At 39.4% G+C, this 18046-nt stretch overlaps 1 protein-coding gene across 1 annotated transcript in view; it reads right to left on the bottom strand.

The window, feature by feature from the left end:
• Nucleotides 1-3131: 3131 nt before the first annotated feature.
• ZDHHC13 (zinc finger DHHC-type palmitoyltransferase 13) overlaps nucleotides 3132-18046 on the bottom strand; it is a 59847-nt gene continuing 44932 nt past the window's right edge. The window contains exons 11-17 of the mRNA XM_042782800.1: nucleotides 17031-17155; nucleotides 16134-16196; nucleotides 13955-14048; nucleotides 12012-12095; nucleotides 7549-7706; nucleotides 4609-4706; nucleotides 3132-3270 (exon numbers count right to left, since the gene is read on the bottom strand). Coding sequence (XP_042638734.1) covers nucleotides 3132-3270; nucleotides 4609-4706; nucleotides 7549-7706; nucleotides 12012-12095; nucleotides 13955-14048; nucleotides 16134-16196; nucleotides 17031-17155 — 761 coding nt within the window. The remainder of the gene's footprint in view (nucleotides 3271-4608; nucleotides 4707-7548; nucleotides 7707-12011; nucleotides 12096-13954; nucleotides 14049-16133; nucleotides 16197-17030; nucleotides 17156-18046) is intronic.

Here is an 18046-nt window from a genome sequence, read left to right as displayed (position 1 = left end):
CCCACCCCTGGTAACATCAAATGTTTCTTTCCATGTATAAACTTTTCCTTGAGTTTTTAGAATTGTGGACTCATACAGTATTTGTCCTTCTGTGATCAACTTACTTCATTCAGTATAATGTCCTTCAAGTTCATCCACATTATGTGTGATTTTGCAGATTCATCATTATTCTTTATCATTGCATAGTATTCCATTGTGTTTATGTACCATAGTTTGCTTATCCATTCATCTGCTGATGGGCACTTTGGTTGTTTCCATCTCTTTGCTACTGTGAATAGTGCTACAATGAACATGGCTGCACATATATCTAGGCTGTAATCTTCATGGGAAGAGATCATCAGGTCATTTTTCTTGCAGAGTGGCTGGTGGTTTCGAGCCACCCACTTTTACTTAGCAGTCAAGTGCTTAATCATTGTGTCAATAGGGCAGGGAAACAGCAAAGGAGGTTGAGAAGGAGTAACTCGTGAGATTAGGTGGAAACTGCAGTAAAGCCTTCTAGAGGCCACATAATTTACTGAAGACAATTGTATTAAGGAAAGGGTGAAATGCTGCTGGCTGGTTAAGTTAGGTGAAGTGTCTAGATGACCACTGAAATTAGCAACATGAAGTATACTGTTGTGCTTGACAAAAGCAGTTTCCATGGAGTGCCGGGGGTGAAAATCTGACTGCAGTGGGGTTAAAGAAGAAGGGGATGAGGAATTGGAGATATTGACTACACATAATTTTTGCCAGATTATTTCTACTGACAGAAGATCAAAGAAATAGCTCTTTAATCTAACATTCAAGGCCTCTGATAACTTGGCCTGAACCGACATTTCTAATTTATTAACCAAAGACTACAGCCTTCAAGGATCCTGCAGACCTAGCCAGTCTTGGTTCTAAATATACTTTAGGCTTTCCTGACTTTGTCTTTACTCATATAGTTCTCTCCATGAGAACTCATATTTCCAGAATAAATGTCACTGACAGACACTTTCCAATGCTGTATTTTCCACAAACAACTCTAATCATCAAAGCCTCTAAACTCCAACACCCTTCTTAGGGCTTTTAATATTCCCTATCTTATACTCTGTGAAAGAGATCCATATTTGTACCTGTTTCAAAGAAAGGTGATCCAACAGAATGGGGAAATTACTGAACACCATTAATATCATACACAAGTAAAGTTTTGCTGATATTTCAAAAATGGTTGCAGCAGTACATCAACAGAGAACTGCTAGAAATTTAAGCCAGATCCAGAAGAGGATGTGGAATGAGGGAAATCATTACTGATGTCAGATGGATCTAAGTTGAAAGCTAAGAATACCAGAAAGATGTTTACTTGTGTTTTATTGACTATGCAAAGGCATTTGACTGTGTAACACTGCAAAGAATGGGAATCCCAGAACACTTAAATGTGCTCATGAGGAAACTGTACATAGACCAAGAGGCAGTTGTTTGAACAGAACAAAGGGACACTGCACGGTTTAAAATCTGAAAAGTTATGTGTCAGGGGTTGTAACTTTTTGCCATACTCACTCAACCTGTATGCTGAGCAAATAATCTGAGAAACTAGACTATATGAAGAAGAATGTAGCATCAGGACTGGAGGAAGACTCATTAACCTCTGCTATGCAGATGACACAACATTGCTTGCTGAAAGTGAGGAAGACTCCAAGCACTTACTGATGAAGATCAAAGACTACAGCCTTCAGTATGGATCACACCTCAACCAACATAAAGAAAACAAAAATACAACTGGGCCAATAAGCAACATCATGATAAATGGAGAAAAGATTGAAGTTGTCAAGAATTTCATTTTGTTTGGATCCACAATCAACACTCATGGAAGCAATAGTCAAGAAATCAAACGACATATTACACTGGGCAAATGGCACAGGACAGCACAGGACCAGGCAGTGTTTCATTCTGTTGTACACAGGATTGCCATGAATTGGAACTAACTAGGCACCTATAACCACCACCACTATCGCTTTAAGCTATAGTTTCATTTATCTTAGCTTGCCCTCTACCCTGTAAACTCCATGACTAGTATGCCTAATTAAATATCTTACAGTCTACAAAACCCAGCATGGTGCTCAGTAAGTATTTGTGGAATAATTTAAAAATTAGTGAAATGTGTTTTCCAGGTTACATACCAATTAGAAGCATTGGAATATATGCACTATTATGAAATGTGACTGTAGAGTGGCCACCTCACTTAATACCTATGTGACCTTGGAGAAGATGTAAAACTTTGTTAGCCTTTAATTTCCTTATCTGCACAACAAAGGAGACTAGATCCTTGAGGAAGTGTAAGGTTAATGCAGTTAGAGGACAAAGTGTGGTCTAGAGTGATACTGGTAAACAAAACACGGTTACATCATCATTCAGGGTCTTGATGAGAATTTTAGATTTCACCCTAAGAGCAATGAGAACTCACTTCCAGGTTCTCAGTAGGAATGTGACATGTCCAGAGGCATAAATATATACAGACTCAAAATTAAGGATGGCTTAGTATTTGTTCTGGAAAAAGGAAAATTAGCAATTATAGTCATTCTAGTCTTATATTTTGAGACCAATTAACTTTTAAGACTTCCTATGTTTAGTTTCTCAGTAAGACAAAGATGAAGTTAAACCTTGCTCATTGGTGTTAGCAGTGATCTCAACTGATTCCTGGAACTATGAATAACTTCTTTATGCCCTGTGGAAATGTTTTTAAGATTCTGCAAGTGTACGTGTCAGAAACTAAATCTCAACTACCAAAAAAAAAAAAAATTTATTGTGTGATATATAACAAATAATTTATCAAAAATTACAAGTTTAAAGAATAGAACTATTTTGAAACAGCCAATACAGTATCTGAAAATATTCCATTTTATCCATAATTAGGGAATATCATCTCCAAAAAAAGGAACTTGTATTTTCTGGTGAAAAATATAAACGTTTTTTAGATGGGTGCCAACATCATCCATCTTGCCAAATCTAAAAAGGTGCAATGCCTTTCTTGAGAACTTGTTTTCCCCAAATGGCTTTTAAAACCACCTGTGTTTTCCTTTGGGCTTAAGGGAACCTTAAGTCACTTCATTTTTGGACCACAAGGCATCGTTATAAACAAAAACAAGTCAGAGTGAGCGTTTGGGTACTTTTCTTCAAACTGAACGAAGAACTTTCTCTTTAGCTGGATGAAAGACCATGGTGTACTGTGATGTCCAATCTACCATACAGGGCTTCACCAAGCCAAAGCAGCCACACTGAAAGAAATCTGCAAGGTTCTGAGTAAATCCAAGGCTGCCAAGAAAAGAAGAGAACATGTTTCACTATATTTCCTGTTTAGCTCTTGACATTCATTCAAACCATAAATGGTCACTGAGAAGCTGCAATGTGCAATGTCCTCTGAAGATCCTGCAGGAATCAGACATAGTTCCTGTGCTTATTAAGAGACCCTAAAACCGAAGCCTACTTCCATTTCTGCTTCTTCCCAGCAATTTAATTAGGCTTTTTATCATCCCTTCACCCTGGGTGCCTCCCACACTGGATTGGTCACTGTTTCCTTCCATTCCCATTGTCCTAATTCAGACTTTGATCATCTTAGGCCTAGACAACTACAATCAGCAAGATGGATTTTTCCTTAAACCCCCTCTAAATGTGGAATAAATATGTATTCCTTTTTTCAAACCACTAAGAAAGAGACTTTATCACTGTTGATGTGAAACAACCACTGTAAGCCTTATGCTACTCCCCACTTCCCATCACTTTAGCCGTCTCTTTCAAATAAAGTTCATTTCTCTCCCCTCCAAATACACACTGTAGTCATATCTCAGGCTCTGATTTCCTTGCCTAACAGCCTAACAGTTTCATCTTGTACCATGAGTATGCTTTAAAATAGACGGCTCAAGAGATATGCGGTAAGTGCTCAAATCCCTAGAGGGCTCTGGGTCACCTCAGTAGCACCCATGGTCTCCACAACCTTGATAAATGTGGCAGGGAGATAAGCTTCAAAGTCTGATCTTTCATGTCATAAGATGGTGGCCCTCCTACAAATGCTCTCATTTTCAACTGAGGACAGGTTTATACAAATAATGCTCTGGGGAGGAAAATACCCAAATGTGAAAAACATGCTTCTCTCTGAGACAGGGGAACACGTGAAATCTAGGGCTTAAACAGCTACTGGTGATAGAAAGCAAGGTTGAAAATCTTGGCAAAGGACACAATCTAACATTTTCTACAGAGAACCGTGTGGCTGGCTTTCTCAGCCACATGCTTAATCATCTCACCTTGACTTCATGCCAGCAACACACAACCTTGTGACCATGTGGATTGACTGGAGAGATTCCCCATCTTGGCAAAACTTCAAAGTCACTAACCATTTGTGCTGAGTCCAGGAGACTAAGTTCCAAATTCTTACCACCATGGGGCTCTTGACCACAGAGTATTATCTGGTAATGACCCTACCACCTGCCCCACCTGTCACTCAAGTTTACTAGAAAGAAGGGTTTGAGTAATCCTGCCAGATGGCAATTTAGAGAAGAGCAGCATGGCCATGGGTGGGGCTGGTCACTAGGTTGGAAATCCAGTGGCTAGGCTAAGATCTTCCACAGGGCTTACTGTTGAGTGTATCTCACTTACTTGTATGGTGTCCTCCTGAGGGACAAGGTCTGTTTCATATGCCTGCTCTGTTTCATCAGGCTGGTTCTCTCATGGGAGGTCAAGCCAAGAAAAGCAATCTGTAAGAGAAGATTGGAAGGTACATAAAAACACCACTACCTTATGGCTCCATCACTCTTGCCAGGGCATTAGGAAACAAGACACTGGAAGATATTTAGTGCTGCATCAAAGACAATACCACTGAGCCTTCTAACCAAAAATCATAGCCAGGGCAAAGAGTCAGCAGCTATAAACTGTACTCTTCTCCGTAAATCTAGTGGCTGAGCATTGTGTGTGTGTGTGTGTGTGTGATTTTATTAAGCTTCAAGAAAGCACTGTACATGAGAGTCATGAAGTAATTGCTTTATTAATTCAAGCCGTGGCTTATGGCCATGGTTAGATTCTCATTTAGCTTGCAACGTTTAGGTAAATAAAACAATTTAAAGTCAGTATCTGTACAAATATTTCAGTTTGTTTGGTCCTCCTATTATCTCTTTGAAAAGGGCCAAACGAAATACCTAACAATCTTAAGCGAAGAACATTTAAAGCCATAAATCTGGGCAAGGATAAGAATTAACAGTAACTTATAAGCTCCCAAGTCACTAAAAACCACTACCATTCAGTGAGTTATCTCATTTAATCCTGAATACAACTCAAGCACTAAGTTCCTTATCTGTAAAACAGAGGTCATCCACATTGTCCTGAACAGACTGTTTTAAAGACTAGAGATAGTGTATTTAAAATACTTAGTGTGGCGATTAAGAGAGGCGCAGTCAATGATCCAAGGGTACATAGTCAGAAAGTGGCAGAGCTGGGGCTGACACCTCAGTTAGTGAGAACAAAGTCCACTATCAGTCTACACTTGACTTGCTACAGTCAAAATCATGACACTTAAGAAATGAAAACTTTCAAATAACTAGACTGTTTTGTAAATTAAAGATAAGTCAGAAAACAACTCTGCTCTGAATCCTTTAGTTATTATCCACACCTTTTAATTTTTCTGCCTTAGAAAAAGTATATATTTTGTCTAAGTATATTAACTTATATTAAGTTTTCTTTAAAAATTAAGCATCTTAGAGTCTTATATACTTGGACTTGTTCTAAGGGTCCAAATAGAAGAAAGAGAATTAGATTGATGTTCTGGTCTTAGGTTCTACTTTTAACTCCATCTCTTACTAGCCCTACGGCATTTAACATTTACTAGGCTTGGGTTTCTCATTTATGACACAGAAACAGTACTTTGGCACTGATTAAACCTCAAATGTTCATGAAGAAATAGCTGTGAATGTGCTTGGGAAAATGTAAGGCACACATACATATTAGGCTTTATTAATGACACTTATCAGCACTGATGCTAACATCCATTCTCACTGCCTGTCTGTCAATGTTAGAAGGAGAGGAGATTAGGATGAGTGTTTAGAGACCTCAGATCAGTCAAATATAATTAAGTCAATCCCTTTCTTTACCAATTTTTCTCATTTTTGGAATTTGTTACTGTTCTGGTTACCTAGTACCAATCTGACAAGAGTATACCACAAATGGGATGGTCTTAACAAACAGGAGTTTATTCTTACAATTTGGAGGCTTTAAGTCCAAGTTCAAAGTGCCAGGCTCTATGGGCTAGGTGAAAGCCCTTCAGCCTTGGGGTCCAGCTCTGCCTCCTGCTCCTAGCCCACTGGAGCTAGAGGCATTTCTTCACTCAGCTGCTGGCTGCTGAGGCTGAGAAGCCCCAAGGCTGACAAGTAAAAAGGCACAGTCCCAATGTTACCAAACCACACAGCAGGCCATTAACTTAAGTCCATTGTACGTCCCAAGGTCAGCAGAGCATAGCAGGTTGCTGAGCAACGACATGGCTACATGCAGGATCCAAGCATGCCGTAGGCTAGAGACCATCCCCAAGGCTTCTTCTTATATACAGGAAGCAGACCACATCCCAAAGGCAGCTACTCAGCTGCTTGTGGTAGATCTCACCATGGAGTTGACTGCCAGTCTCATCATGGGGAATAACTACCACCAGCTGGCCAGCCACTCAACCAGTCCCAGCAAGTTGATACACAAACATAACTAACACGGTTACTTTTGAGTAAAAGTAGAATACATCTTGTTTTTGTTAAATAAAGCTCTCTTTCAGCAAGCAAGGTTGTGTCATGTGCATACTGCAGGTTGTTAATGAATCTTCCTCCAATCCTAATGCCTGTTCTTCTTCATATAGTCTAGCTTCTCAGAGTATTTTCTCAGCATACAGACTGAATGAGTATTATGAAAGGATACAATCCTGACACACACCTTTCCTCATTTGAAACCATGCAGTATCCCCTTGTTCTGCTTGAATGACTGTCTCTTAGTCTATGAACAGGTTCCTCATTAGTACAATTAAGTGTTCTGGGATTCCCATTCTTCGCAATGCTATCCCATAGTATGATCCACATAGTCAAATGCCTTTGCATAGTCAATAAAACACAAGTAAACATCTTTCTGGTATTCTCTGCTTTCAGCCAAGATCCAACATTAGCAATGATATCCCTCATTTCATGTCCTCTTCTGAATTGGCTTAAACTTCTGGCAGTTCACTGTTGATGCACTGCTATCATCGTTTTTGAATTATCTTCTGCAAAATTTTACTTGCATGTGATATTAATAACAGTGTCTGATAATTTCTGCACTTTTGGTCACTTTTCTTTGGAATGGGCACAAATAGGGATCTCTTCCAGTGTATTTGTCAGAAATAGGCATTATTACCCACACTTTACAGACAAGGAAACAGGAATTCAAGAGTGGTCAAAAGGCATGCATAGGCTCACAGAGGAAATGGCAGAAATGGAGCTAGAATCTAAGACTTCTGACTTGAATTCTAAGTCTTTCTACCTCACTCTATAGTTTACTAGAAATTTTACTCAAAGGCAAAATAAGACTGTTAAATACCTGAAACAGCTGATTAAATAACAAAAATGTTGACCATGAGAAGTGGAAAACGGCCAGCATGAAGATATACAAAACCCAAGGTGAACAGGCCACAATCTGATTGAGGTAGGTCCATAATCCATCTTGTTTGAACGTTGTGGTGCAATGATTGGACCAATCTGTGAATTCACAAAAAAGAAATCCATTGTAAAAAAAGATAACAAACTAGTGATCATTCTCCAGAAGGTTAAAATCATTGCAGTACTATTCAGAAAGAACAGAAAATAAGACATGGCAGCACCTGTGAGAACTCAAGTCTAGGATTTTATCTTCCAAATGATAGCTCAACTACCAAAGATGAGGAAATGGTGCACTGGTGCTAATTCAGGCTATGATAATGCTGTATCTGTAGTTGATCGTGAAGGAATAAAAGTGAAAATGTTCCATAAAACCGTCACTAGAATTAGCAGATTCAGCATAAAAATGTACTGGCAAGAAGTTAATAGCTCAAGGACCTGAAAGCTGAAAATGACTGTGTTTAATAAAATACTCTGCCTGTATGTTAAGGTTTTCCTTATTTAGGCAATAGAAATATGAACTATAAGATCAGTTTGAAAATCTGAAATAAAAGCCCTTTCCTAAAATAACCTCCCCCTTATCCATGTTGCATCAAGTTATGGGTGTATTACAGGACTGAATAGAAACTCTGTTGAAGATTCAGATCAACAAGCCATTGCTGTGAGCACAAGAAACCCATTAAGCACCTAGATATTGTTGGTATATCACAGCTCCTAGCACAACCCAACAGTGTGCAGGGAGCCTGGCACAGTGTACTTCTGCATCAGCACCAGAACTGATCCTGCACAGGGAGAAAGCCAGGCTACAGACTTTGTGAGACAGACACCCCCAGACAAAGAAGGCAGAGTAAGAGCATGTTCACAGCTCAGTTTCTCCCCAAGAACATCTACATACCAGCTAAAAGAGGAATCACTTATGGCCTTCATGACATTGAGTCCTCACCCATGCAGCTGAGAGCAGCAATAAAGAGAAATGCAGGTAGAAGCAACAGAAACACATTCCAGGTTATAGAAATCAAATGACTTTTACAGGCATTATGACCATGCATAAGTGGTGGATTCCTTTTGAAATGAGAATTCTGTAGATTTGCACCATGAAGTTTCATAAATGCCTTTGATTATTTGATAAATAGCTTCAGACATTTCTTGAAAACAACACTTAAGAGCTCCTGGGACAGGAACAAAATGAGTCCATGACTTTACCATCAAATCTCTATTTTAGTCCTAAAATTCTAGTTTCTTTTTGAGTCTCATTTGATTCCCAGCCATCTTTCATGAACATATGCTGGAAGCACCATTCTCAGAGCAGTCATCCTAGAGTGACAATGAAGGTAACAAGTTAAGGCAAATTACACTCTCTCCAGAGCTTCTCATTAGGACAGCAAAGAAAGATGCAGCCCATGCACCTGATATCACAAAAGAGAGTATCATTTCCAACAGCAGGTGGAGGAAACAGCTGTTGAGTGGGCAAGCATATCTACTTTCTTTCCGCCTATGGGTTTCTACTGCTTCCTTGTGGTAATTTTTCTGGTAACATGGCATGACCTCAAACTGAAGTTTTTATAGGACCGACAGATTTAATAGCAAAGATACAGTTGCAAGTGCTCGTGTGCATAATCTATGCAATGTACCATTTTACCTTACTCTAATGCATTCCTATCAGGCGGTCACTGGCTAATGCCAAGGAACTCAGTACTGTTCTAAGTCAACCTTTTCATTTTTAGATAGCTCTGACAGTTATGAAGTTCTTCCTGACCCTGATATAAACTCATTCGCTCTGTAACTTGTAGGATGCTGACCCTTTCTCAGTTTAGCTTACTATGCGCCCTGAAAACAGACTGCATAAAAGATGAAACGGACAGAGGCTGTTCAGAGCCAGGAGATGCTATTATAGCACATAAGGAGGAAGGTGTACAGCAGGGCCATAGCAACAGGAGTATTAATGATAAACAAAGGAGGTGGGATGATAGTGAGAACTCAGTAGACAAAAAGGAGCACAAGTTTGTTTGTCCTGTCTGTGAAACAGTGCTAACTATGGCCTCACTCAGTGTAAAGATAAATTGTTAGAACACAAATGGAATGAAACTAACAAAATATGTCCAGGTAGTCTACACAGTTGTAAGTGGATGTAAGGTAAGACTGCTTCTCAGAAACAAAACATAATATAAAAATTGATTCAGGTCAGAGAAAAAATATGAAAAGGAGAGAAGAATCAATGTATGTAATAAAATAGCAACTTGGAAAGGCTGAATGTGATGAAAAACTTCTTCTGTCCTTATCAATACGGTTTTATGCTGGCCACAGACACCCAACAAGGTGACTATTTTTAGTGAAGAGAGAGAAGAGAGGAGACACAAGAGTGGTGTAGAGTCTGGCTCCACTCCCCTAGGATCGAGTCCAAGAGACAAGTTAAGTTTGTCCACAGACCAACTTAAAAAGGTTTTCCAGGAATATGCCTGACTGTCAGGACTTAAAAGGACAGCTCTTTCAACAGAAGAACGGTCAAAAATCTTTTATTTCTTAAACCACAGGGCATAATCTAAAAGGTTTAAAAATTCTAATGCTCAGATTACTGGTGGTGTTCACCAAGAACTGACCTCTGGGGTCACAACCTTGTTACTATTTGACCCATTTGTGATGGAGACAGTTATATTCATCTACAAAAGCATTCCCAAATGATCAGAGACCTAAGACCTCAGGTAGGAAAGGGGCTGACAAGGGCTGAAGCCCTCTTCATGTCTATGGCAGGGTCAAAAAGAACCCATTTCACATACACGTTAAATAACAATTCCTAAAAATGAAATCAAAACCAAAACAAAACTTGTAATACTGGATGTTTCTTGGGAGGGGAAGTGGGAGTCTGGGAGACCAGTGTAAGAGGAAATTTCTCTTAAAAACGAAACAAAATTTAAACTAAAGAGAATCAGAGAGACAGAGGAGGAGGAGAAAAAGGGAGAAGGAAGGAAGGAGATTTGTTGGTCTTGGGACGCTAAGGGAGAAACAAAAATATTCTAACATCTTCCTGAATTACTATAGATTTTAGCTCAAAACAAACTAGTACTTTACTGGCACAAGTCTAAGACTCGAGCATGAATATAATAGGAGGGCAAATGGAAACAGATTAGAAATGAAGCCTCTGTCTCTAAAACCAAATTCTCCCAAAGCCTTTAAAATAAAGAAAGAAAGAAAGAAGGCACTCTGGTGGAGTAGTGGTTAAGGCATTCGGGCACTAACCAAACGGTTGTCAGTTGGAACCCACCAGTCACTTCACAGGAGACAGATAAGGCAGTCTGCTTCCATAAAGACATATAGCCTTTGAAACCCTATGGGGGCAGTTCTACTATGTCCTACAGGGTTACTATGAGTTGGAATCGACCTGATGGCAGTGGGTTTGCAAACAAATTAGGTGTCTTAAGGTGGCGTAAATGGTTAAGTGCCTGACTACTAGCTCACAGGCTAGCAGTTCAAACCCACTCAGAGGTACCTTGGAAAACAGGCTTGTCGATGTGCTTCTGAAAGGTCACAGCCTTGAAAACTCTACAGAGCACAGTTCTACTCTGCACACAAGGGATTGTCATGAGTTGGAATTGACTTGAGGGCAAATAACTACAGTAACAACAACCAAATAAAGTTTGAACAAATAATAAACTCAAGTGCTACAGATTTTTCTAGCTAGGAAACCCATTCTAAGCTCTGAAGTATGTAGGCATGCAATTCTTAAATACTAATCAAAATCCTTCTTGCTTCAGTTTAAACTCTGCCCTCCTCAGTTGATCACAGCTGCCTCAGAACAGCTGGCTGTCATTCCTTATATGAAACCCCTGGACTCTCTTTCCACTGAAAATTTCTTTTCCCTTCTCAGGAGCAGAGAATATGTAGTCTAATGTTTTCTTCTAAGTTATTATTTCCAACCTTTCAATAATTGTTATGACTTTCCCATCAATTCTTCTCTAAGTTGTGACTTGATATTTATCACATGGCACATGCTTTCAATGCTTAGTTCCTTAATTACTGTAACTTCCAACCCCCAATCATGACCTTTTCTGTTTCCTGTTTTAATTGCTTACCATTTTCTTGCTTTGTAACTGGAGCAACTGATTTTCCTTTTCTTCACTGGGGAACAACCTGCACTTATTTTAAATGAATTTCAACCTTTGACCACTTCTCACATTTATCAGTTTTAGAGTACATCTCTTCCAAAGTAGTGAAAACTAACCTCTTCTAGCATTTCTTGCAGCTTCCCAATGCTGAGAGAGTGTTAGAGTCATCTGCTTCATTTTTTTTTTTTTTTTTTTTTAGGGGCATGGTTTACAGTCACCTGGCCAGAATGTGATATACAAAGGTTTACAAGGAAAAACAATGGTGGGTGTGGGTCCATGTACTTGTTCTAAGAAAAATTATACTTACAGACAAAAGAGTCATATATAATCCAGTCACACACGACAGAAAGGAAAAATAAAAAGAATATGTAATAGTGATGGTTGCCAAAGCCTAAATCAAAAAGAAAAAAACACACTTAGTATTTCCTACAATGGTTTTCCATATCAATACCATATTAACCATTTTCCTGTCAAAAGCTTTCACCAAGTAAAACAGAAATAGGGCTGTTGCTTTGCTTTTTAAATACTATTAAACAAAACAAAACAAAAAAACAGTTCTGATATGTCATAGTCAAATGTCCATGCTCATGGAAGTAACTCATATTTATTCATTATTTACCTTAAAGAAGGCACTTTTAACAAGAGAACAAACTTTATAAAGCAAAACAGCTCCAGGCTGGTCTACATTGGGTTGGAATGAGAGGGGAAGGCAGGATTTGGGGTAAATCAAACCATTCCTTCTTTCCTTCCATGTACAATCTCTGAACAACAAATACTGACTTCATTAGGGAATCAGAGAAAATGAAGCTAAGGAACTAGTGATGTTGCAGGAGACTGGATGTAGCGAAAGAGGGGTAATGAAGGCTGAGAAGGATCTACAGAAGAGAGAAATGGGTAAGGGTGCCAGGCAGCCAAACCCTCCTCTTGCACACCTACTCTGATACGTACTGCCACCTAGATGTTGGCCATGGAAGGATCTCATGCTAATGACACAAAAGCTCCTCAGATGTCACATCATGTTCCCAGCTTCCCCTGAGGCAGGAAAGCCCAGCAGAAGGAGCAATATTATTGGATTAGGAGACACAAATTTAAGGGTTACTAGTTGTGTGACTTTCAGTAAATTCCAGCTTCTCTGATCCACTGTCTTACTTTACTATGAGGATAATACCACTTCTGTCTATTTGACAGAACTGTGGGACCCAAACAAGATGATGCCTGAGAAAACACTGTCTTAACTGCAGTGTGGTAACAATGTATAAACTTATTTTGTCTTTCTACTGCCAGTCAGAGCTGCCCAGCATAATGCCAACCATCTAATCTTTATGATGGGATGGAGCCCATAAAGCTTGGCACCCCAGGAATTATCTATCTACCTGTTTCCCAGAAGCAATAGAGAACATCAACATCCACCAAGGAAACTTGATTGAACCGAGACACCCCGTTCATCAGATTATAACAGTAGATTCTCTCCTGAGGACTCGTTACCATATCTTCTTTGCAGTTTTTCATGGCTTCTTTTATGATGTTGTGTTGTTGTTGTTATGTGCCGTCGAGTCGGCCCCGACTCATAGCGACCCCTCCTTGGGTTTCCGAGGCAGTATCACTACAGAAGTAGGATTGCCCAACCTTCCTTCCGAGGATTGGTTGGTGGGTTTGAACCGCCAGCCTTTTGGTTAGCAGTCAAGTGCTTTTAGCCACTATGCTACCAGAGCTCCTTCTTTTATGATAGTTCAGAGGAAATCCAGGGCTGCTGATCAGGAAAAGGAATGTTCCTCCCTAGGTCAAAGGCAATGCCCAGATCTCTGCCATCTCTAGTTTAGCCCTACCAAGTGTAGAAGCTGAATAAGAGAGACAAGTCCTAAAATATGGGAAAAGCATGGCATTTGGAGTGGAAGATTGCTACTTACTTAAGGGTGACCTCAAGCAAATAATTTCACCTTTTACACTTTTTCAGCTCTAAAATGGAGACAATAATACCAACCTCACATGTGCACTATGATGATCAAATGGGATATGATAGGTGAAAGTGCCTTATAAACTCTAAAACACTACACAAATAATGATAATTATTATCATCAACCTCGACAATCAATTTCCCAAAAGTCTCATACCACAGAGATGATTCTCTGACCAGGAAGAGCTACTACAAAACAGACCCCTTGGATGCCATTCCTCTTTTCCTATGAATCACACATATAACTAAACATATGCTTAATTTCATAGTGGAAAATGAAACATTAAGGCTCTCACCTATGCACCGTCCAGTCCACAGGCAGTGTTGATCATATCGAGCCACACAGGAGTTGCATACATGGCAATGGTGGGACCTTAATGGCTTCCGTATCTAAATGGGCAATTAAGAGAGGCCTAAGAAAAATCCCATGTTTCAAAGTGGTAATAAATCACAAGCAAAATTTTAATCCTAAGGTATGAAGAGAGTAGCACGAATCATGCCAATTAGACCATCAACTCACATACAGGCTCTGGAATGCTTTCTGACTATTTATTTCCATATGTCTACTTTCATTGGGCCATTGCCAAGGGAGATCTGCATTCCAGAACACAGCCACAGTAAGGGGAAATGAGGGAGTACCTTACAGTAGAAGGAGCACTGGACTAGGAAAAAGGGAATGCGAGTTCCAGTTCTGGCTCTGCCAATAACTTGGGAAAGTAACTTCCTTCCTGTAGGCTTTGATTCATCAATTGCAAAGTGAGCAGTTTACTAAATGGTTTCTAGGGTCATCATGAGCCACTGATTTGAAGTTACTTCCAATACATGCTTCACGACAGTAAAAACCAAACAAAACACACTATGGATAATTCATAAAGAGAGTTAACCACAGGCAACTTTAAAAGGTTACAAACATTATTATTTCACATGTTCAAGGCAGAAAATTGTTCTACCAGTATTTCAAAATTAGAACCTGATAGAAACAAAAACGTACAAATACACCATGGAGATTTGACAAATGCTTACGTGTACAATATTATTAAGAATTTGCTTTTAGGGAGAAAAATGTGGAACAAAACTCAAACTCATAAATAAGATCAGGCTTACTGGATGGATATAGACTGGTAGAACCTCCAAGACTATTGCCCTTAGACACTCTTCAAGCCTGGAACTGAACTCACCCCCATGACTTAACTTTTGGCCAGATGATAGACAGGCCTATAAGGTAAACAGTAACACAGGGAGGTACACACTGCTTAGAATAATCAACTATATGAGATCAACAATCAACTATAGGAGCTCTGGTAGCATAGTGCCGAAGGCACTTGACTGCTAACCAGAAGGCTGGCGGTTCAAACCCACCAGCCACTCCTCGGAAGGAAGATGGGGCAATCTACTTCTGTAGCGATACTGCCTCGGAAACCCAAGGAGGGGTCGCTATGAGTCAGGTCCAACTCGATGGCACATAACAACAACAACAATGAGATCAAAAGGGCAGCATTTGCCCAGGAATAAAGCTCAGAATGTAGGAAGGGGCAGGAAAGAAAGACAAATGGAAATGGTAAACACAAGGAGGAAGTGGGAAGAGTGTTGTTACATTGTGGGGACTGCAACTGATGTCAAGAACAAAATGTGTACAAATTGTTGAATGAAAAACCAATGCGCTCTGTAAACTTTCACCCAAACCACAATAAAAAGTTAAAAAAAAAAAAAAGAATTTCAGAACAAAATGTAAAACCTAAAACTATAAAGTTCATGGAAGCAAACACAGGGACACAGCTAAGAGCCCTAATTTATGATATAAGTAGACTGGCTACCCTCTATGTATTACACGGAGGGAAATTTTAAGCTAAATGACCATTATTTAATGTTATAATAAATACAACTAAAAATACACAAATAGCAGAAGACAAACTAGATAACTGGGACCTCCTAAAATCTAAATATACTCATCAAAAGACTTCTCTAAAAGGGTAAAAAGAGAACCCAGAGACTAGAAAAAAAAATTTGGCAATGACTTATTTGACAAAGGTCTTACCTAAAATTTACAGAGATTTCAACACCTCAACAATAAAAGGACAAACGATTCAATTAAAAAATGGGTAAAGAACATGAACAGACCTTCAGATAGCTAACAAACACATGAAGAGATGCTCATGATCATTAGCCATTGTTGTTGTTGTTGTTATGTGCCGTCGAGTCGGACCCGACTCATAGCGACCCCTTCTTGGGTTTCCAAGGCAGTATCACTACAGAAGTAGATTGCCCCATCTTCCTTCCGGGGAGTGGCTGGTGGGTTTGAACCTCCAGCCTTCTGGTTAGCAGTCAAGTGCCTTAGCCACTATGCTACCAGAGCTCCTCATTGCAACAATAATGGCACTGATCAAAAAACATGCTGGTGAGGCTGGAGGGGGTAAAAAAAAAGAGAATTTACTTTTACTGTGGAAATTGAAAGTAATACAGAAAAGACTCACTCACAAGACATGATGTACAAAATGTTCTGAAGTCCAAACAGCCTGTCTCTGCAAGGGAGATGATATTCTGAAAGACATGAAATTTGACCTTACAGTTGCATTCTGTTGGGTAATGTATTATGCATGGTTCTATACCATTCTCACAGCTCTCTCTCCAAACTGAGGTAGCTAGAAAAGCAATTGAGAATACTTGTCACCAAAACACTCTAAGCTTGAAATAATGTGAGTTTTCAAGGCCACACCTTCAACCACAGACAATAAATTAGAATGCATAAAAATTAAACCACCACCCTTTCTGTGAGTGGCAATCACCTCCCAGTCTGCTAGAGAAAAGAAATACACACATATACCAACTGAAAAAGAAAGAAAAAACACCAGCATATATCAAAACTGATGCTCCAAGGGTTAATCCTCTTCCTTCCCCCAGGCACACTGGCTTTAGGTAACAAAGAGGATGATACTTTCCCCAACTTCTAAGGATTCATGAGCAATGGAAAACTAACCATGTCATCTAACAACTTCACAGCTTAGGTCATCCTCTCAGTCAATAAGAAAAAGGACTTCCCCCTGGTCTAGTTCAAACCTCCATATATTAAATGGGGGAAATTTAAGCTAAATGACCATTATTTAAATGTTATAATAAAGAAGACCAATATATCCAATAGCAGAAATTACTCTTGGTAGGGTATTACCTTAATAAAAGATAAAAGTTATTTTATTTTATTTTTTTTACAAACTTTGTATAAATAAACGAAAAGTGTAACAGTGGAGAAATCTCATTTTTGATTTAATTATCCTACATTTGATGCAGCTGTGACAAAACCCAATATGGTTCCTGACCTTCTGAAGTTTATAAACCCTCATACTTAAAATACATAAAGAACATTACGAAGAAGCTCACCATGTTCCTTTCTTCTTCAGAAGACTTCGTGTAGCCTGGATCAGTAGCCCAAGTCTTGTAGAAAAAGTAGAGGAAGGCTACTATGCTGAGAATGTAAATGAAGTAGAAAGGGGTGCCTGCTAAATGTTAAGGTCAAGTTAAGGAACATATTAAACTTCCATTAAGCAAAGCATAACTATGACATAACCAAAATTCATCAGTGCTGCTTAAGAACCTCTTTTCTGTCTACTGCCTGAAGTCTGGCTAATCCTACAGGATTTATTCCCAGTTGGTCAATAAGCAATTTTTCATTAACGGAAACTGATATTAAGTATTGATACGAATAGTTGCAACTTATGAGGCACATTCTGAAAACTGAAAAATATTCAGGTGCCAAATAATTTAATCTCTCATAGTTCAACTGTGGCAATCCTGTAAATATCTAGAAAAATAGTTTCTGGCACATAGAGTACTGCATTGTCAGTGATGGCAAGCACTGATCTATGGGTGGATGGATGGGTGGACAGGCTGAACAATCAGGTATGTCTAGGGGGTGCGTAGTGTGCCCATGACCATGTCTAGGGTTAGCAGACAATGTTTCTACATGCATATTTGTATGAACAGTAAGAACATCCAGGTATATAGCAGAGCTGACAAGGGACAAGGTTGTGGTGGCTTCTTGGCCACACCCAGCTACCTGGAGGAGCGAGTAGTTCAATCTCTGGGCTCAGGACCATGGTCGCAGGGGAAATAAAGCTCAACTGGCAGAATATACTACACAAAAATATTGTTCTACATCCTACTTTGGTGAATAGCACCTGTAATCTTAAAAGCTTGCAAGAAGCCACCTAGATGCAACAACGGCCCCTCCTCATCTACAGCAAAGAAGAACGTAGAAAATACAAGATGCATGGAAACAATTAGTCCAAGGGACTGGTAGACCATGTGATCCTCAGCTTATATGACCATGAGACCACCATCAACCACTTGGATGGGGATCGGTGCAGGAGATCCTAGATAGAGTTGGAGAACAATGT

Source organism: Orycteropus afer, unplaced genomic scaffold, assembly GCF_000298275.1.
Source record: "Orycteropus afer afer isolate SDZICR_OR568_19922 unplaced genomic scaffold, OryAfe1.0 scaffold00014, whole genome shotgun sequence".
Lineage (NCBI taxonomy): Eukaryota > Metazoa > Chordata > Mammalia > Tubulidentata > Orycteropodidae > Orycteropus > Orycteropus afer.
The sequence above is the reverse complement of the archived record's forward strand: the minus strand, read 5'-3'. Positions and strand labels throughout refer to the sequence as shown.